The sequence below is a fragment of the Mytilus edulis genome, chromosome 6, assembly GCF_963676685.1.
Source record: "Mytilus edulis chromosome 6, xbMytEdul2.2, whole genome shotgun sequence".
Taxonomy (NCBI): Eukaryota; Metazoa; Mollusca; class Bivalvia; order Mytilida; family Mytilidae; genus Mytilus; species Mytilus edulis.
The window spans coordinates 52300423-52316438 of NC_092349.1; the positions used below are offsets into that span (position 1 = coordinate 52300423).

At 32.3% G+C, this 16016-nt stretch overlaps 1 protein-coding gene across 1 annotated transcript in view; it reads left to right on the forward strand.

Moving 5' to 3' along the window:
* Positions 1 to 3275: 3275 nt before the first annotated feature.
* The window catches only part of LOC139526118 (GTPase IMAP family member 7-like), a 28959-nt gene continuing 16218 nt past the window's right edge, over positions 3276 to 16016 (forward strand). The window contains exons 1-2 of the mRNA XM_071321260.1: positions 3276 to 3394; positions 4016 to 4040. Coding sequence (XP_071177361.1) covers positions 4022 to 4040 — 19 coding nt within the window. The 5' untranslated portion in view covers positions 3276 to 3394; positions 4016 to 4021. The remainder of the gene's footprint in view (positions 3395 to 4015; positions 4041 to 16016) is intronic.

The following is a 16016-nucleotide window of genomic DNA, read 5'->3' on the forward strand; positions in this document are numbered from 1 at the left end:
ATCCTGAAACATTTGTTGCTAAAAGTACTAAAATTCCTTCATTTATCATCAGCGGAGTTAAAAAAAATCGTGTTTAGAATGATGCGGTTTTTGCAAGAAAAAATCTTAAAATGAAGGCCGTACAGTGACCTATAGTTGTCATTTTGGTCTCTTGTGGAGAGTTGTCTCATTTGCAAATCATACCACATATTCTTTTTTTTTATATCAAAAGTATATTTTTATGTTTTAACTATTTACAAGAGAAAGATATCAAAATGCGACGACCGAAGTATATATTTCAGTTGAGTTGCAATTTTCATATAGTTACATAAATTTAACCGAATTACCTCCCATTGTCCACGTAGATAAAATACGTTGTTGATAAAATACATCGAGCGAGAGGCCAATTTGGGAGTGGAAATGGTTTGTAAAATACGAATAAGCATGTTAACACTGAAAAAAAGTCGGTGTTGATTTTATGTCAGTGAGACAGCAACCCAACGACACTAAACAATTGCACCAAAAGTGAATGATTCGCCCCTTGCATATTGAAATTATGTATCGTTCACTAATTCCAACAACAATATAAAGATGTCGTAAATTGACTACAGCATTAGCACCTAAAATTTGACGGTTGAATTTCAATGATTGAAAAAAAAATCTAATTCAAAACCAAAAGGTACCTTACTGTTACAGTAGTTACAATACCAATATCCAAACATTTCAAGTGAATATATCGTAGCGTAATCAAGTTATAATTAGTTAGTGTACTATACATGAAAACAAGTCCTGGTAATCTGAAACAACAAAACGGAAACAAAATCTAAATCAAAACGAAAGGTTCCTTTTATCAATCGCAATAACAGCTTTTGAGTAATCTAAGAATATTCTAGTTACATGTAAATATTGCATTATACAAAAAATGGCTTGATTTTGATAGGTAAAGTCTAGTTGCTTTGCATGTCTGGTGCGACAAATATAATTTAAAAAATTCAAAATAGAAAAGAAATTTCTTTTATCAGTCAAAATAATGTGTACATACAGTACATGTAACTCTGGAAAGACGGACTAAAAAAATCAAAATCGAAGGGGAGTTTTCTTCCGACATTTAAAACGTTTTGTTGAAATTTCAAGGACATTTTTGTAGCTAATTTGAGTTATTGTACAAAGTGTTGAAGTACGGATGGTCGGGCGAATAAACAACGGTTTACCATCACACGTCACTTTTGGACGTATATAGACGCTGCAGCTTGAGAGCAATAAACACTCTGTATTGTTAGTATCAGAATCTTCATTGTCCCGTTGAAATAATAGTTCTGAGTAAATTGAACACTACCATCAGCACCAAATTTCCCACATAACAGGAAATCCCATTAACATAAGATTGATTGATTGTTGGTTGCTTAACGTCCAGTGGCAAATATGTCATGCATGTACAGCACGACATTAAGATAAGACGAAACGCAGATCACCGGTCGGGAATTGCAGAAGAAACTTAAACCCAGGAAAATATCGGAGTATAAGTCGCATCCACGGATAAAAATATATAAAAATATATTAGAAAAATTGAAGTCTCATTTGAGAATAGTTAATTGCAATTTTTATATTGGTATATCATTTCTCTAAGTTGATACATACAGTTTTTTTGTATTGCAAGTACAGTGCATGCAACAACAATCTTATGTAAACAAGTGGGATAGTAGCGAGTTAAAAACAATTTAACCTAGTAAATTAATACAATCATAAGATTATAAGATAACAAAGTGGGTATCATATGTAGTTTGTTTTCAGAATTTCCATTGACCTGAATCAAGACCTTGTGCACCTATTAGGCAGACCACAAAAGACGATAAACAACCTCTAAAGTTAAATCACATTTTTTTGTTTTTGTTTAAAGTTTGACAGCTGGTGATAACATATCTTCAAATACCTTGCTTTGTGGTATTCTATACAATGTTTTTCATTAAAGTTATATTTACTAATAATTACAAATTTTCATCACCTTGAAAAGTATTTAGGGCGAGCTATGCTAATGTCAATTATTTGTTCTGTATTGTTATGTATTATCTTTTTTTGGGACAAGAGATTCTTTTACATGATTTATAATTTTAGTTAAGTTAATTATATACGTACAGCAAAGCACAATATATGTAGTAACAAACATAACGAACTCCAATGTAAATTCAAATAGGAGAAGTCCGTTAAAGCAAGACTGTTACAACTATAAATTGTGTTTTGAGTTATTGGGTAGATACAGCAAAAACGTATATCTTTTTTCAAAACATCTCATCGCTATAACTTTAAATGGTAAAAAATAGTGAATTTTTAGTGATTGTGAAGTTGTGTTACCTACATACAGATATAAGAAGATATGGTATAAGTGCCAATGAGACAATTCTCCTTCCAAGTGACAATTTATAAAAGTAAACCATTATAGATTAAAGTACTGTCTTCAACACGGATCCTATATTTTATATCGTTATCTGTTTTTGGTTAAGGGCTTTGTTCCGTGTAATGGTGTTTATTGCATTATGTTTATGTACGCTTTGATAATGTTCTGATCGTGATGGAGGGAGACTTGAGATCTTTAAAAAAAAACAATTAAGTTGAATATCGCCACACTTCTTCATACCTGTTCTATTCTGCATTTGTCGTGCATTTTGTATGTCACATCTTAACTGGGTTGGTTTTTTGGCCTTTAATGGTAGATCTTTGCTAGTTTCTCTATAATTAACAACTTTAGACGAGAAGAGACTTACAGTTTGATCATTTGTTTGAATCACTGTCCCTGTCTGTTTTTATTTGCTATATTTAACTTTCTAGAGAACTTGAAATATTACGCTTCAAGTGAATGCCTAAGCTTTCCTGCAATTTTAATTTAATTCGAACTTTTTCCGTTGCATTCTTTACATGCAAATGTTGTTTTTGTGACTTACGAATTTAACTTGATATAGACTTATTAGAAAGAATTTAGAAACATCAAAGGCAAGGCTGAAAAATGCGTTGTCAACTTAATATGTCAGTGCATGTCATAACTTGGTTTACCTGATGGTAAAACCATGATATTTTTAGATTATTCTAAAGAATCAAGTGCATGTTTATGATTATGCTAATTTATATGTTGTTAGGGATACCTTTCACAACAAACGATGCGTTGGTGTATTTCGCGAATAATATCTTTTCAGAAAATATCCCTTTGTTCGAAAGAATCATAAAAATAACATGCAAATTCGTTGAATTTTATTGGTCCGCGATTTTAGATACACAGCTATCAGTTAATATGATTGACATTTTGAAGTGTTATTGGATGCTTTCTTTCATTTTGTAGCAAAATATAACGACAAATTCAAGTTGTGGCATTCATATCTTTTGCTTGCAGCTGATAGAACTTTTACTGTCAAAAGCTTTGTTTAAGGTATGTTAGATAAATGCATTCCTTATACAATGTACCATGTATATCAAAAGCACAAAATGCACGCTTTTATGCATAGAAAATGCATATTAATTGATACGATGTTTATTTTTGTTATAATATGCATATTGAAATAAATTTTACAAAATGAGGTAAGTTTTAAAAATATTTACATGTTAACACAAATTGATAAACGTGCCGATGTTTTTTTATAAAGAAAAATTTGATAAAATTAGAAACACGTAAATTCAATGGAAAGCTTGAATGCGGTAGCCTTATTTGAAAACAATTAAATTCTTGGCGGCAATATAACTCTTTTTTTTTTCTTTTAAGATTCAAAAAGAATTAAAAAAAATCATTCATGATTATCGCAAAGATCTTTGTTAACACCAAAATATGATTTCCGTATGTTCCAGATTTCGCTACCGACATGATTAAAACGTTATTTGAATTACACACTTTTAAGTTCAAGCCCTAACAAATGTTTTCAATATTCTTTTGAGTCACGGGCACCTAGCCATTTGTGTAGTTGCATAAATAGATTTGTTTAGCTGCAATTGCTTCTGCAAACGGAATGATAAGATTTGATATATAACTGAAAATTCATGTTTCCTTAAATTACAGGTAGTAATGGCTGGACGCTACGATGGTAAGTTTCTTGATAATAGTCTCTAAAAGCATGCAAAGGCTCTGGGTCTTTTATCACAGTTATCCTACAATCCGTCTCAAGACAAATATTTCGATTAAATTAGGAAAAAGGTTAAGATAAACAGTTAGGACAGCTTTACGACGTTTATGTTCTAAGAGCTACCTTAGCTAGATTGTCCTAAGCACTGTGACAGTCCTAATAGTTGGCGTAAAACAAATCTTGAATTTAAAAAATACAACGTATAAAAATTCACCAGTTTAATACAATAACTTTAATAATTGAATTGTAAGTATTTTGTGTATTATTTTTTACATGAAAAATGATATTTATCTAATTATTGTACATTCAAACTTTATTGAAACAATAAAAAGAAGAAAAATATAATTTATTTTAGATAAACAAATCGTTTATGGAATCAGGGGCGGATGCAGGAATTTTCGAAAGGGGGGGTGCTAACCCAGGGCAAAGGGGGGTGCAGGGGGGGTGCAAAACATATGTCCCGATACAAATGCATTGATCGGCAAAAATAAAGGGGGGGGGGGGTGCGCACCCCCGGAACCCCCCCCCCCCCCCCCCCCTGGATCCGCCACTGTGAATTAGTTGTAAATAGTGAGAAATGAAATCGGTAACGCTCAGTTTATATTTTTAAGTGGGTTTGATTCAAAATGTAACAGTTTCATACAATTTGGAGGCACAACTCGTGAGTCTTTCATATAAAACAGATTTATTAGACCGTTGGTTTTCCCGTTTGAATGGTTTTACACTAGTAATTTTGGGGCCCTTTATAGCTTGTTGTTCGTTGTGAGCCAAGGCACCCGTGTGTGAGGGAGTGGGGTATTGATGAGCCAAGATTATGCCAAAGAACGTATCCTCCTGTTTCTAAAAAAAACCATTGGAAGATACCAAGACCTTGTAGATAAATATTTCGTATCAACTTCACAAATTATACACGATGGTATTTAGGTAAAGATTCTAGCTATACATGAACTGACATTGTTTATCATCTTAATTACGTGTTAAAGTTACTCTTTTTTGTCCTCTTATATTGTTGTTCTTTGTTGTTTGTCCAAAAAAAAATTATTACATACTTATGACGTGGATCGGTACTTATACATCCTGCTATTGTGTTGTTGTGCTTTAGTCGAATTTGAGCTCTTGACTTTTATTTTTTGATACATAAGGGAAAACCTGTACAAAGTCAGGAATATGGCAGTTGTTCGATGTGTTTGAACTTTGATTTTGCCATTTACATTTGTTTTTTCTTTTATTTCCCCTTTTCAGTATCTCTAAATTAGAGTCGCATCATTCGATTGTACACAGTTTACTCTTAGTACATTGTAGTAGTTGTAAATGGATTTGTTGGTATCACATTTCGAAGAAATGTTAAAAAAAAAAAAAACAGTATAAATTGCCATCATGTAAATTTGAAATCTTCATATTTTTAAAGATTTTAGTAAAAAATTTAGGATAAATATTAAAGTTATGAAGATAATAAATGATATTTATCGAATAATTGTACTTTCATGCTTCTTAAAAAAATCCGAAATATAAATTGTAAATACGTTTTATACAAGAATTGAACAGCTTATTTGTAAAAAGTGAAACCTAAATATATTTTTGAGTGTTTTTAACTTGAAGTGTCACGTTTTAATACATTAAAAAATAAAAAATAAAAGAGACTAAAATAACAAAAATACCGAACAGGAAATATGATATGTCTTTGTCCTTAGTAGGTATATCAAACGTGTCGCAATTTAGGACTTTTCCTGGAAATTTTCTTAAGGACACCAGTTTAGATTTCTAAAGATTATGATATTTTAGGATTATACCTTATTTGTAGCTGAAACTCTTTTACTTGCCATGTTTGCACCATTGGAAATTTAACAGAACAGTTACACTTTATGCTTTCCGCAGAGCTTGTTGTTTGACATCTGCTAAGTTAGGATTTCTCCTTTTGCTTTCATTCATTCGGGTTGGTTTTTTTGGCGCTGCAGAACTAGATTAACAATGGTATATATATATATGACAGATGCAATAGATTTGACTTATGAATGAAACTATAAGACTTTGAATTCAACTCATTCAGAAATAGTTCACACTGTTCAATCTTAATACATATGATTTTCATTTTATGTTATTTTATACTTACACATTTCCAACTTGGGGAATCCTTAGTGAGATAATAATAAAGGAGCTTAGATGTGCATGTTTAGACATGTTCCAGGACAGTCATACATTCATTCCTAAACGTGTCCTAAGATATGTTTGTTTTACAGATACTAGAGGGGGATAAGACCTTTATCGGGACTCCGGGATCGGGCGTTTTTAAGCTCGGGATTTCGGGATTGACCCTTTCGGGATCCGGGAATTCTTTTTTTCTAATTTCGGGACTTCAGGATTTAGATTTTTTTAAATAGGGACCTCGGGATTTCGTGTTTTTAAGCCCGGGATTTCGGGATCAGGACCCCTCCTACCCCCCCCCCCTCATACTAGGATACATTAGATAAACCGTCACCATATATAATGTGTATAATTACAACCTTCGATTAAGCTATCTATCATTGAATATGCAAACTATTTCACTAAGAAGCGTCCTACATTTACACGAATCTGAATTTTGAAAGGTATAACGGGTTTATTCCTCGAATGCCAACATCCTTTGATCTATCAACAGTTTAGCTGTAAAATAATGTTGGCGTTCGAGGAATAGGTGTAAGTAGTTATCACAATAAAAGTGTATACTTATCAAAACAATCGTACTAATTAAACAGATAGGTAAATAACAGGTAGCTAGATCTAATTCATGTTGTTGAAACTCATTTTTTGCTGTCACTGCTTAAACAATTATGAATTCTCTTAAAATGAAACTTTGAAAAGTGTTTCATCACAAAGTCAACATGTGCATATAGTCAGGAATTCCAATTTGCTTAAATTCTACAATAAATAGCCTCTTTGGACTTTGAAGTTTTTTTCTTCAATATTTCTATAGTTATGTGTGCTGTAATATTATCCCATATTACTTGATGGAAATTCTTGAAACTTTTTATCATGTGTCCGATTACTTTGTTTTAATTTGTTTGAAATAATTGTTGTTATTTTTTTTTAAATCTATTATATTTCTAATATATCTTATGTTAATAAACATTTCCATTCTCAAACTATCTTTTTTTCAATAAAAAGTCATAAAAATGTTTTCTTTATTTTTTTAAAATTCATAATAATTTTAACCCATGGCTAATCTACTATTTTTTTTTATCAAAAAGCGATTTTTGTCAAGTTCACTGATTATTTTAACAGTAAACTAGTCTACTTATAAAAACACCTATTGTTATTGTATAAACATCCATTAAAATATTTTTGTTGGCATTCAAGGAATAGGTAACAAATAAAATGTTGGCATTCGAGGAAGACACCTATTACGTTTTCGCGAAAGTGCTCGTCGTTTGCGCGTCTGGCGTATATATAATTTAGCCCTGGAATCTATGATGAGTTTATTTACCTGTGTGTTTACCTGTGTTTCAACAATGCTAAGCAGGGCCGTACCTGAACGAAGTCAAATGTGGCAAATGCCTTATGTTGGAAAAAAGTTGAAACAAAAGCTTGTCTTCATATCAAATTGTTTTCACGGCGAATGTCTTACAAGAAGCACGTTCCCTTTACTCTCTTTCGTGATCCAAGATTTATGTTTCTACATTACTTTTAGTTTTCAGTGTTGATTTTCTATTGTTTGTACTTATGTGTCTTATCTGTACCCGGATTTGTCTTCTGTTCATTAATTGTCCTTCTTTATTACTACAGTCTTAAGTGTAGATTTCATTTGTAAGTGTGCGGTTTGGCATTGCTGCATGTCCACCGATGTCCAGACATTGTGCGAAAGTATTTTAAGAAGATATGATAATACTTGACACAGAAAAATTTGTTGTTTCTTCATGGAGAATTGAACTTAAAGAATACAAAACTGACTCTCTTTTTTGTAGATAAAACTAGATAGCTGGCATGGGTTAAATTAAAATGAGACCATCTATCTCCCGGTATCAAAATCATTTGAAAAAAAACAACAATTTATTGTCATATGAATTCTACATTGATGTGACCTCTCTCCGAAAATTTAATTTCCATCACTTTTAAAACAGGCTTGTTAGTACGTACGGTCCTGTTTAGTCATGATTTGTTGAATTGATTTTTCCTTGTCTGTACATCAAACAAATTGGATAATCGCTAGTGCGTATTTGAATATAGCGGAAACGATGTTATTTATTTTGCCTGAGGCGACAATACTAACATTTTCTAAAATTTACAACTTTTTATAATAAAAACCTGGACAAAAAAGTTGTGTGTGGTGTTAGTACTTTATTACTCTGTTTTAAAAATTGAAGCCAAATAGAACCATGACCAACTTTCAACGGAGCTTGTTTATGTTATCCATGCCCACCGTAATTTTACACCAAATTTATGAAATTTTGGAAGTCGTTTCGAATGATTCTCCAACAAATATTTCAATGGGTTTCAAAATTTATTTTGTAAATATACACACTTCAGTTATTCATAGATAAATAACAAATTATATTGTACACTTACATCCAATTACAGCGCTTCTAAGTTGACTTCCTTCACAAAAGGCCAACCTAATGTTGGGAAAATTTAATAGTACTATTTTCCCTATACTGTGACATAAAGATATAAAGAATTCTTATGACACCATTAATGCAATACTAGGTTGTTCTGAAAACCTTGGCTATAATACATTTACAAAAAATGTACCCATGTCCCCATTACTTTAAAAAAAAACATGAATAATTTCATGTCCCCACCCCTATGTGCTGGCATACCTCTTTCTGTACTTCGTTCAGATAAGGCTTGACAATCTACATATATACAAACATATCTTATCTTATTTCAAAAAGAAAAATAAACATCATCATTAAAACTGATAAAAATGTCAATTCCATTCAATTTGTTTTCAATTTATCAATTTTCCAGCATAAGCAAAAATTCAAGATTTTCTCCATTCAATGTTTTAGTATATGCAATATTGTTGTTCAAAATTTCGGAACTTGTTATAAAATCCATTGTTCTCTCTTGAGATGATAAAAACAAGGATATTAAACACTTAAACCATTAAATATGCAAAATACTGAGCTGTAAAGTTGCCTTTCTTGTCTGCATCAGTCTATGAAAAAGCTAAATTATGTCCCTGGGGAGAATTCATTTCCAACAAAAGTACTTTTAAACAGCCATTACCAACTTTCAACGGAGCTTGTTTATGTTATCCATTACCACCGTAATTGTACACGAAATTTATGAAATTTTGGAAGTGTTTTCGAATAATTCTCTAGAAAATATTTCAAAGGGTTCCAAAATTTATATTGCAAATATACACACTGCAGTTATTCTTACATAAATACCAAATTCTATTGTACCCTTACATCAAATCACAGCGCTTCTAAGCTTACTTCATAACCTGCCTCGGGTAAACAAAAGGCCAACTTAATGCTGGGGAAATGTAATAGTGCAATTATCCCTATACGTTGTCTTATGCACTTGCAGTATCATTAGTATAATTTTAATCTTTCTCATTTACGTTCATCACTTTCATGATTGTGTTCACTGTTTTCCAGTAAACAAATGTATACAATCACTATCATTTGCATATTTTCTTGGTTCAACTCCAGGAAAAGTCTCCATTTTCGAGTTTTAGCTCCATATCTACACTGAAAGAATGTTTATCGAAAATCTTGATCTGTTCCTCTGGTGTTTAGATAGTAAACGCCGTCTTAGTAACTTTTGACCACATATACTTTCGCGCAAAAATTACTGGGTTTGTTTCAAACCATTGAAATTTTTTGCGGAAACATAGGAGAAATAGTTATAGTTATCAAAGGTACTAGGCTTATAATTAAAAACGCCAGACGCGCGTTTCGTCTACATAAGGTAGCATTTTTGGTCCCTGTGGATTTTTCAAATATGAGAGCTAGTGTGCAATAAAATTCATTTTAAGATAGCTGAGGATTAAAATAGCCTTCATATTGGGGTTATATGAACATTAAGATTATGTAATGTCTGTAATATAGGCTGTTTTCTGTATGATACATGTAGTCCGTATTTGCATATCCATACCATACATTGGTCCAGCAATTATTGGAATGTTTTTTTTCCAACTTTTTGTCGCACGAACTTTGGGATTAAATCTTACAAAAAGATGAGGCGAAAAACACCCATTTGTTATTTGATCATTAGGAAGATTAATGTCAACAGTTTTCTAAAAAGGTATCACTCAAAGGCACTGAAATTCTAGTTTGATCCAAAATTTTTGGGGGATATGTGACATTTTCATCCCCCTTTTTGCAATATTTTATGGTAAATAAATGCAGAATGTTGCCATGGATACACATGAAAGGAATATTATTTCAACCTTTTAACTTTTGAAAATTAAATCTATGGTACATACTGATTACATACATATGCACATGTACATCACAAACAGTTAGGTTAATGTATTAGAAATCCAGGAATAGGAGATGATAAAACATTTTGTGGTTCATTTTTAATTCCATTTTCTAACTGTGGAGTGCTACCTAAGACTCATCACTGACAATGATATCAAAATAGTTAGAAAGCCAAACAAGTACAAAGTTGAAGAGCATTGATGACCCAAATTCAAAAAAAGTTGTGCCAAATATGGCTAAGGTTATCTATGCCTGGGAGAAGAAAATCCTTATTATTTCGAATAATTCATACTTTTGCAAACAGTAGATTTATATGAAAAAAAATGATCATATAATTTGTATTCATGTCAACATCGAAGTGCTGACTACTGTGATACCCTCAGCTTCGCTCTCACCCCATACGGAATTCACTTACCCCATTTATATCGTAAAAAGTCACTAGCACACTATGTAACTAACAATGTTATGCCGTTCGACTATCGTAGACGTAGAGTATCCGAAACATGACTTGAACTCGTCGAACTGGAACTTATCAATTATTGATAATATTAATTATTTGGAAAACAAAAGGTCCTGGAATGGAGTATTTTTTAATCAACAGCATTGTCCTATGTTATTTATAAATAAAGTTGAATTCTTTGATTCGCTGTTTTACGTCATGCCCGCTAACAAATTGAAAACTGTACCTATACGCTTTATTTAAGTCCAGATTTTTAGTATTCGTATTGTTATCTTAGAAAGTCTAACTGATTAAAATACTACAATAGGTAACAATTTGACAATTGAGAAGTGTCAACCCTGTGATTATGACCCGTGTAATACTATATAGCATATAAATCCTGAATACACCGTTTGGTGGTGCGCCTGTCAGATGCGGAACGTACAGATAAGGTAATCGGTAACAGGTGAATATACTATTGGTATCGGTATCGGACTCGACCCGGAACTTCTTAATTATTGGCAATATTAATTACGTGGAAAACAGAAGGGCCTGGAGGGGTGTAATTTTTAATCTACACCTTTGTACTATATTAGTTATAAAGTTGAATTCTTTGATTCGTCGTTTTTACGTGATGACGACTGACAAATTAGACCTCGTAATTTTAGTATTATAGATGTATAAACATCAAATACAACTTGCATTTCAATATAAAGAATGAACACAAATCTGGCCACTTCCATTTTAGACGGACACCGTCTACTTTAACTCAAATGCTAAAATTGTGAAGATTTCAGTAATTTAGCATGACTTAATCACGTTAGTACCCGAAGTGACAGAAGTATTCTACTTTCCAATTAATAGTTAAAAGTTTACATTTTAACCAGTTTGTAAAACTGATTTATTTTGGGGCCAAAAAGGGGTTTTACTGAACCTTATCCTTTTTAAAAGTTATTGTCATGCTAAAAATTTAAAGTTTTACAGCATATTCGTGTATTTTCGTGTTTTGTGCAGTCGATTAAATATGAGAAAAACGTCAATTCTACTGCAGAATCTAGTTGTCAGGAACGATGATGTTGTCTTCCATGGAATAAAACCATCTTTTATATATACAGGTGAGATATTACGATACTTCTATACCTTTACGTGGGAATTTAGAAAACACATGTTTTATTTAATTAATCAATGAGTGTCTACATGTATGTATTTTATTTACTTAATATTCATTTATTTCGATAATCGGACCATACTGCATTGCATTGAACAGGAATCTACAATAAACTGTGTATCTGAGGTGCTTTATCTGTAATTCGTTAACTAAATGTATTAAAATGTGTTCATCACCGAAAGGTTTCAGCTTTATTATTCAGGAGGAACAAAATTTTCTACACAATGAACACGAATAAATACCACTCCCTTATAAAGAAACGGTTACCACGGTAAAATTTAAAGAGGAATATGAACATAGTATTGTATAAATGTCTGATTACCATAATCATGATAATAGACATGTGAGGGCATCATACTATATGAAATCAATCTCTTACAATTGAAACGGACACATTTTGGAGTCACTTCAAATATTGGACATTGTTTTCGTCTGTTGCAAGTTAAAGACACATGTTTAGCGTCTGTTGTGAGTAATAGACACAATTCATCCCATTAACATGTTTTTTAATATATTTTAGGAATGTCAAAAATGTATTCAGTTAATTTTTAACCCCACACCTGTCCAGAAATATTGTGTACATTTTGTTGATTTGTAATACCCGCACTGACCTTAATTTAAATCTAAACAAAATTTGAAGTATGCATTTTCATTTTAGAAGAAACCTTGATCAATTTAAACATAAGAAAACCCTTAAAAAAAGAAACGTAACTAATGTATCGAGTCTTTAACAATTGTATGGCAATCATATATCGACTATGAGACATGTCACATAAGACACTACGTACATATTCACACAAGAAATTGCGCACTATATATATATATATCTCAAAATTCCCATAAACAAACATCCATGCCAAAATAAACATAATGAAAGTCAATGCGAATATATGATCAACAGTGCTAAATAAAGGAAGATTCAAGATTATATAAAAACCAATATACATGTATACAATATTATATAAACGATTTGCACAAATTGTGCAGCCTATTGATGTTTCTAGCATTTTAAAATAATTAAAAATTTTAATAATGTTGGTGTATTGCAATAACAAGGTTTGGAAAAAAAATCTTTTCGTTATTAAATGTCGAACATATGAAATTAAGTAAAATTCATCACACATATCTCCTAAATCTCAAAGTTTTCAAAATTAATTGGCACATTATGTCACATCCCATTTTCGATATTAAGTTTATAACCACCGGCCCTCATTCTACAAAAAGTTATAATGTATTTATTAACTAGGGTTTGGAAAACTGTTTCTTTTCTCATTGTTGAAGACCGCACGGTGACATATAGCTGTTAATTTCTGTGTTAGTTGGTCTCTTCATGAGTGTTGTCTCATTGGCATCATTCCACGTCTTATTTTTACATTATTTGAATATACGATAACTAATGGCATTTGGTGATACTGATAAGGCAGAGTACCAAATTTGAATCTCAACACAAGCTTGCTTAAACATTGTAATATAACTAGGTACAACTGACAAAGAAATGGGCAAGCCTCACATGTGACAATCCACAACTATCTAAAAATGATTTGATATCATTGACCCATTGAATATATATAGCCCACATGGTTATATGCATAATTAAACAAAACATCAAAAAGTTTTTCTTTCTTTCATAACAAAAGTGTCGACCAGTAATTTAAAACGTGCAACTTAATATCAATTTCTAATGCCCGCGTCACACTCTCCGGATTTTTACGCCGATGGCCAAACGATTATGGAAATTTTCAAAATCGGGACTGATCGTATCCAGATCGAGCAGCTATTACAGGCTCAGGATTTACTTTTACAAGTAAAATATTATTTTGCCGCATTTGTTGCTTTCCCCACATCCTTCCTTTTGTAGTGCCATCTTTAACCATCGTAGAATCATCGGCCACTTTTTCTAGCCTTCGGGGACAACTTCGGGAAGTGTTCTAAATTTTTTAACACGTTAAAAAATCCCCGAAGGTGCGTCTGATGTTGAGGGTTCGCATTGAGTTCGTATCACCATCCTCATTATTGTAATGTCACCGGGAATGCATCTTTAAACATCGTATTGCATTCGTGTTTCCATCGTTTCCATCGGGCAGTTTTGACATTACGATGTATACATGAATAAATCACGAAGCTACCCGAAGGTCTTACGATGGCAACACGACTTCGTGAAGACCTCGTAATCCCGTCGTGTTGCCATCAAATAAAAGTACGAAGGCGACAAGATGGAACTACGACGGCAATAAATCCAGCTAAATGTAAGTTAATTTTCGCGCTAAAATACATTTCAAGTGCCATGCGCGATATCCACTGGTCAGTCTAATACGACAGTTAAGAAAGACGTTCACAAAACATGGAGCTCATATCATATGATTCTATGAGAACAAGAAAGGCGACAGCGTTGTTTCTATTAATTCAAATGGAACAAGAAGAGCAGCTATTATAGGCTCAGGATTTACTTTTACAAGTAAAATATTATTTTTTGTCAATTTTTCATATCAAGTAACATAATAAAAATCATAAACGCGCCTCGTACACCAACACTGCAGGTACACGTATATAGGGAAACCAACTTTTTCTTCATTATTCTGATTTTTTATGTATCGTCTGAGTTGTTGTCACACGAATGTTTACTCCATAACCATTTTGTTTTCTATATGTCATATTTTGCCGCATTTGTTGCTTTCCCCACATCCTTCCTTTTGTCTATATTATTATGATATTCTCCTGGAAAGAGCTCTTTATGAACAAAAGGGATCAACGAACCAATTACCTTACCTTTAAGATAGATCAGTAAACATGGGCATAATTATGGGTGATTATTCAGACTAGTGCACACATTTTACAGTTCAAACAATGCAATGCCGAGCGTGGCATCCCCTCGTATGTAACATATTGGGGACAAATATGGACACTATATTTGTATATGACACATGCAAAAAATGGTAAATTGAATATGCATATTTGATACATAAACTTTTTTTTTAGAAATCAACCAAAACATTCAGTAACTGGAAATACCTTTAATATTGTCTTTAGAACCAGCAGGTAAAAAAATGAGCAACCAATTTCCTGTGTATTATGCTATTTCAAGGAGAAAAAAACAAGTTCATCTGCATGACCTTGACCTTTGGCCTTGAACGTAAAAAATGTCAGATCATTACAAGGAGGAACAATATACCAAATGTGGTTAAAATCTTTTGAAGCATATTGGTTTTAGAGTGTCCACAAGGGTGATATTGCCTTGTATTACAACTGCTACTGTGACCTTGACCTTTGAACTTTAAAGTCAATAGCGCTTAAGATATTCGTAACGAGTAACACTATACCAAGTTTTGAGCATTTTGGTTCTAGAGTGTCCATAACAATTTTATCTTCACGCAACTTACATGTAGTAGGCAAGGGGATAATAAAAATTAGACAAAAAGATCGACTTCCCGCCATGCATGGCAGACTTGTACAGAAACGATATGTTGTCGAAATTCTATTCGTATCATTAAAAAGTTCAAAGGTCTTCCGTCTTATGATTAAACCAAAAATGAAATGTACAATATAATATATATTCAATATTGATCAAACAATCTAAAACGCGTGATGCCTTCGGCATATAATTTAAATGCATCGTAATAGTCCGGCCGATTGGTGCAGATATAGAGCAGAATTGTTCACTTGATGAGGAAAGCATGAAACTTTGCATAGTAGTTCTTGGTTATATACCCTTTGATTTCAGCTATGGACCCACTCTGAAAAATACAATATGGCTGCCATTTTCAAGATGGCGGAAAAACGGTATAAAAATCAAGATTGTCCTAAAGGTATTCTATATAATTTCGGAAATTAAAGTTATGATTCTTCAAAAATGGACTTCATGTTCTTGAATTTGTTATCAATTAATTCTAAAATATAAAAAAAAAATTTGGTTATTTCTATTACAC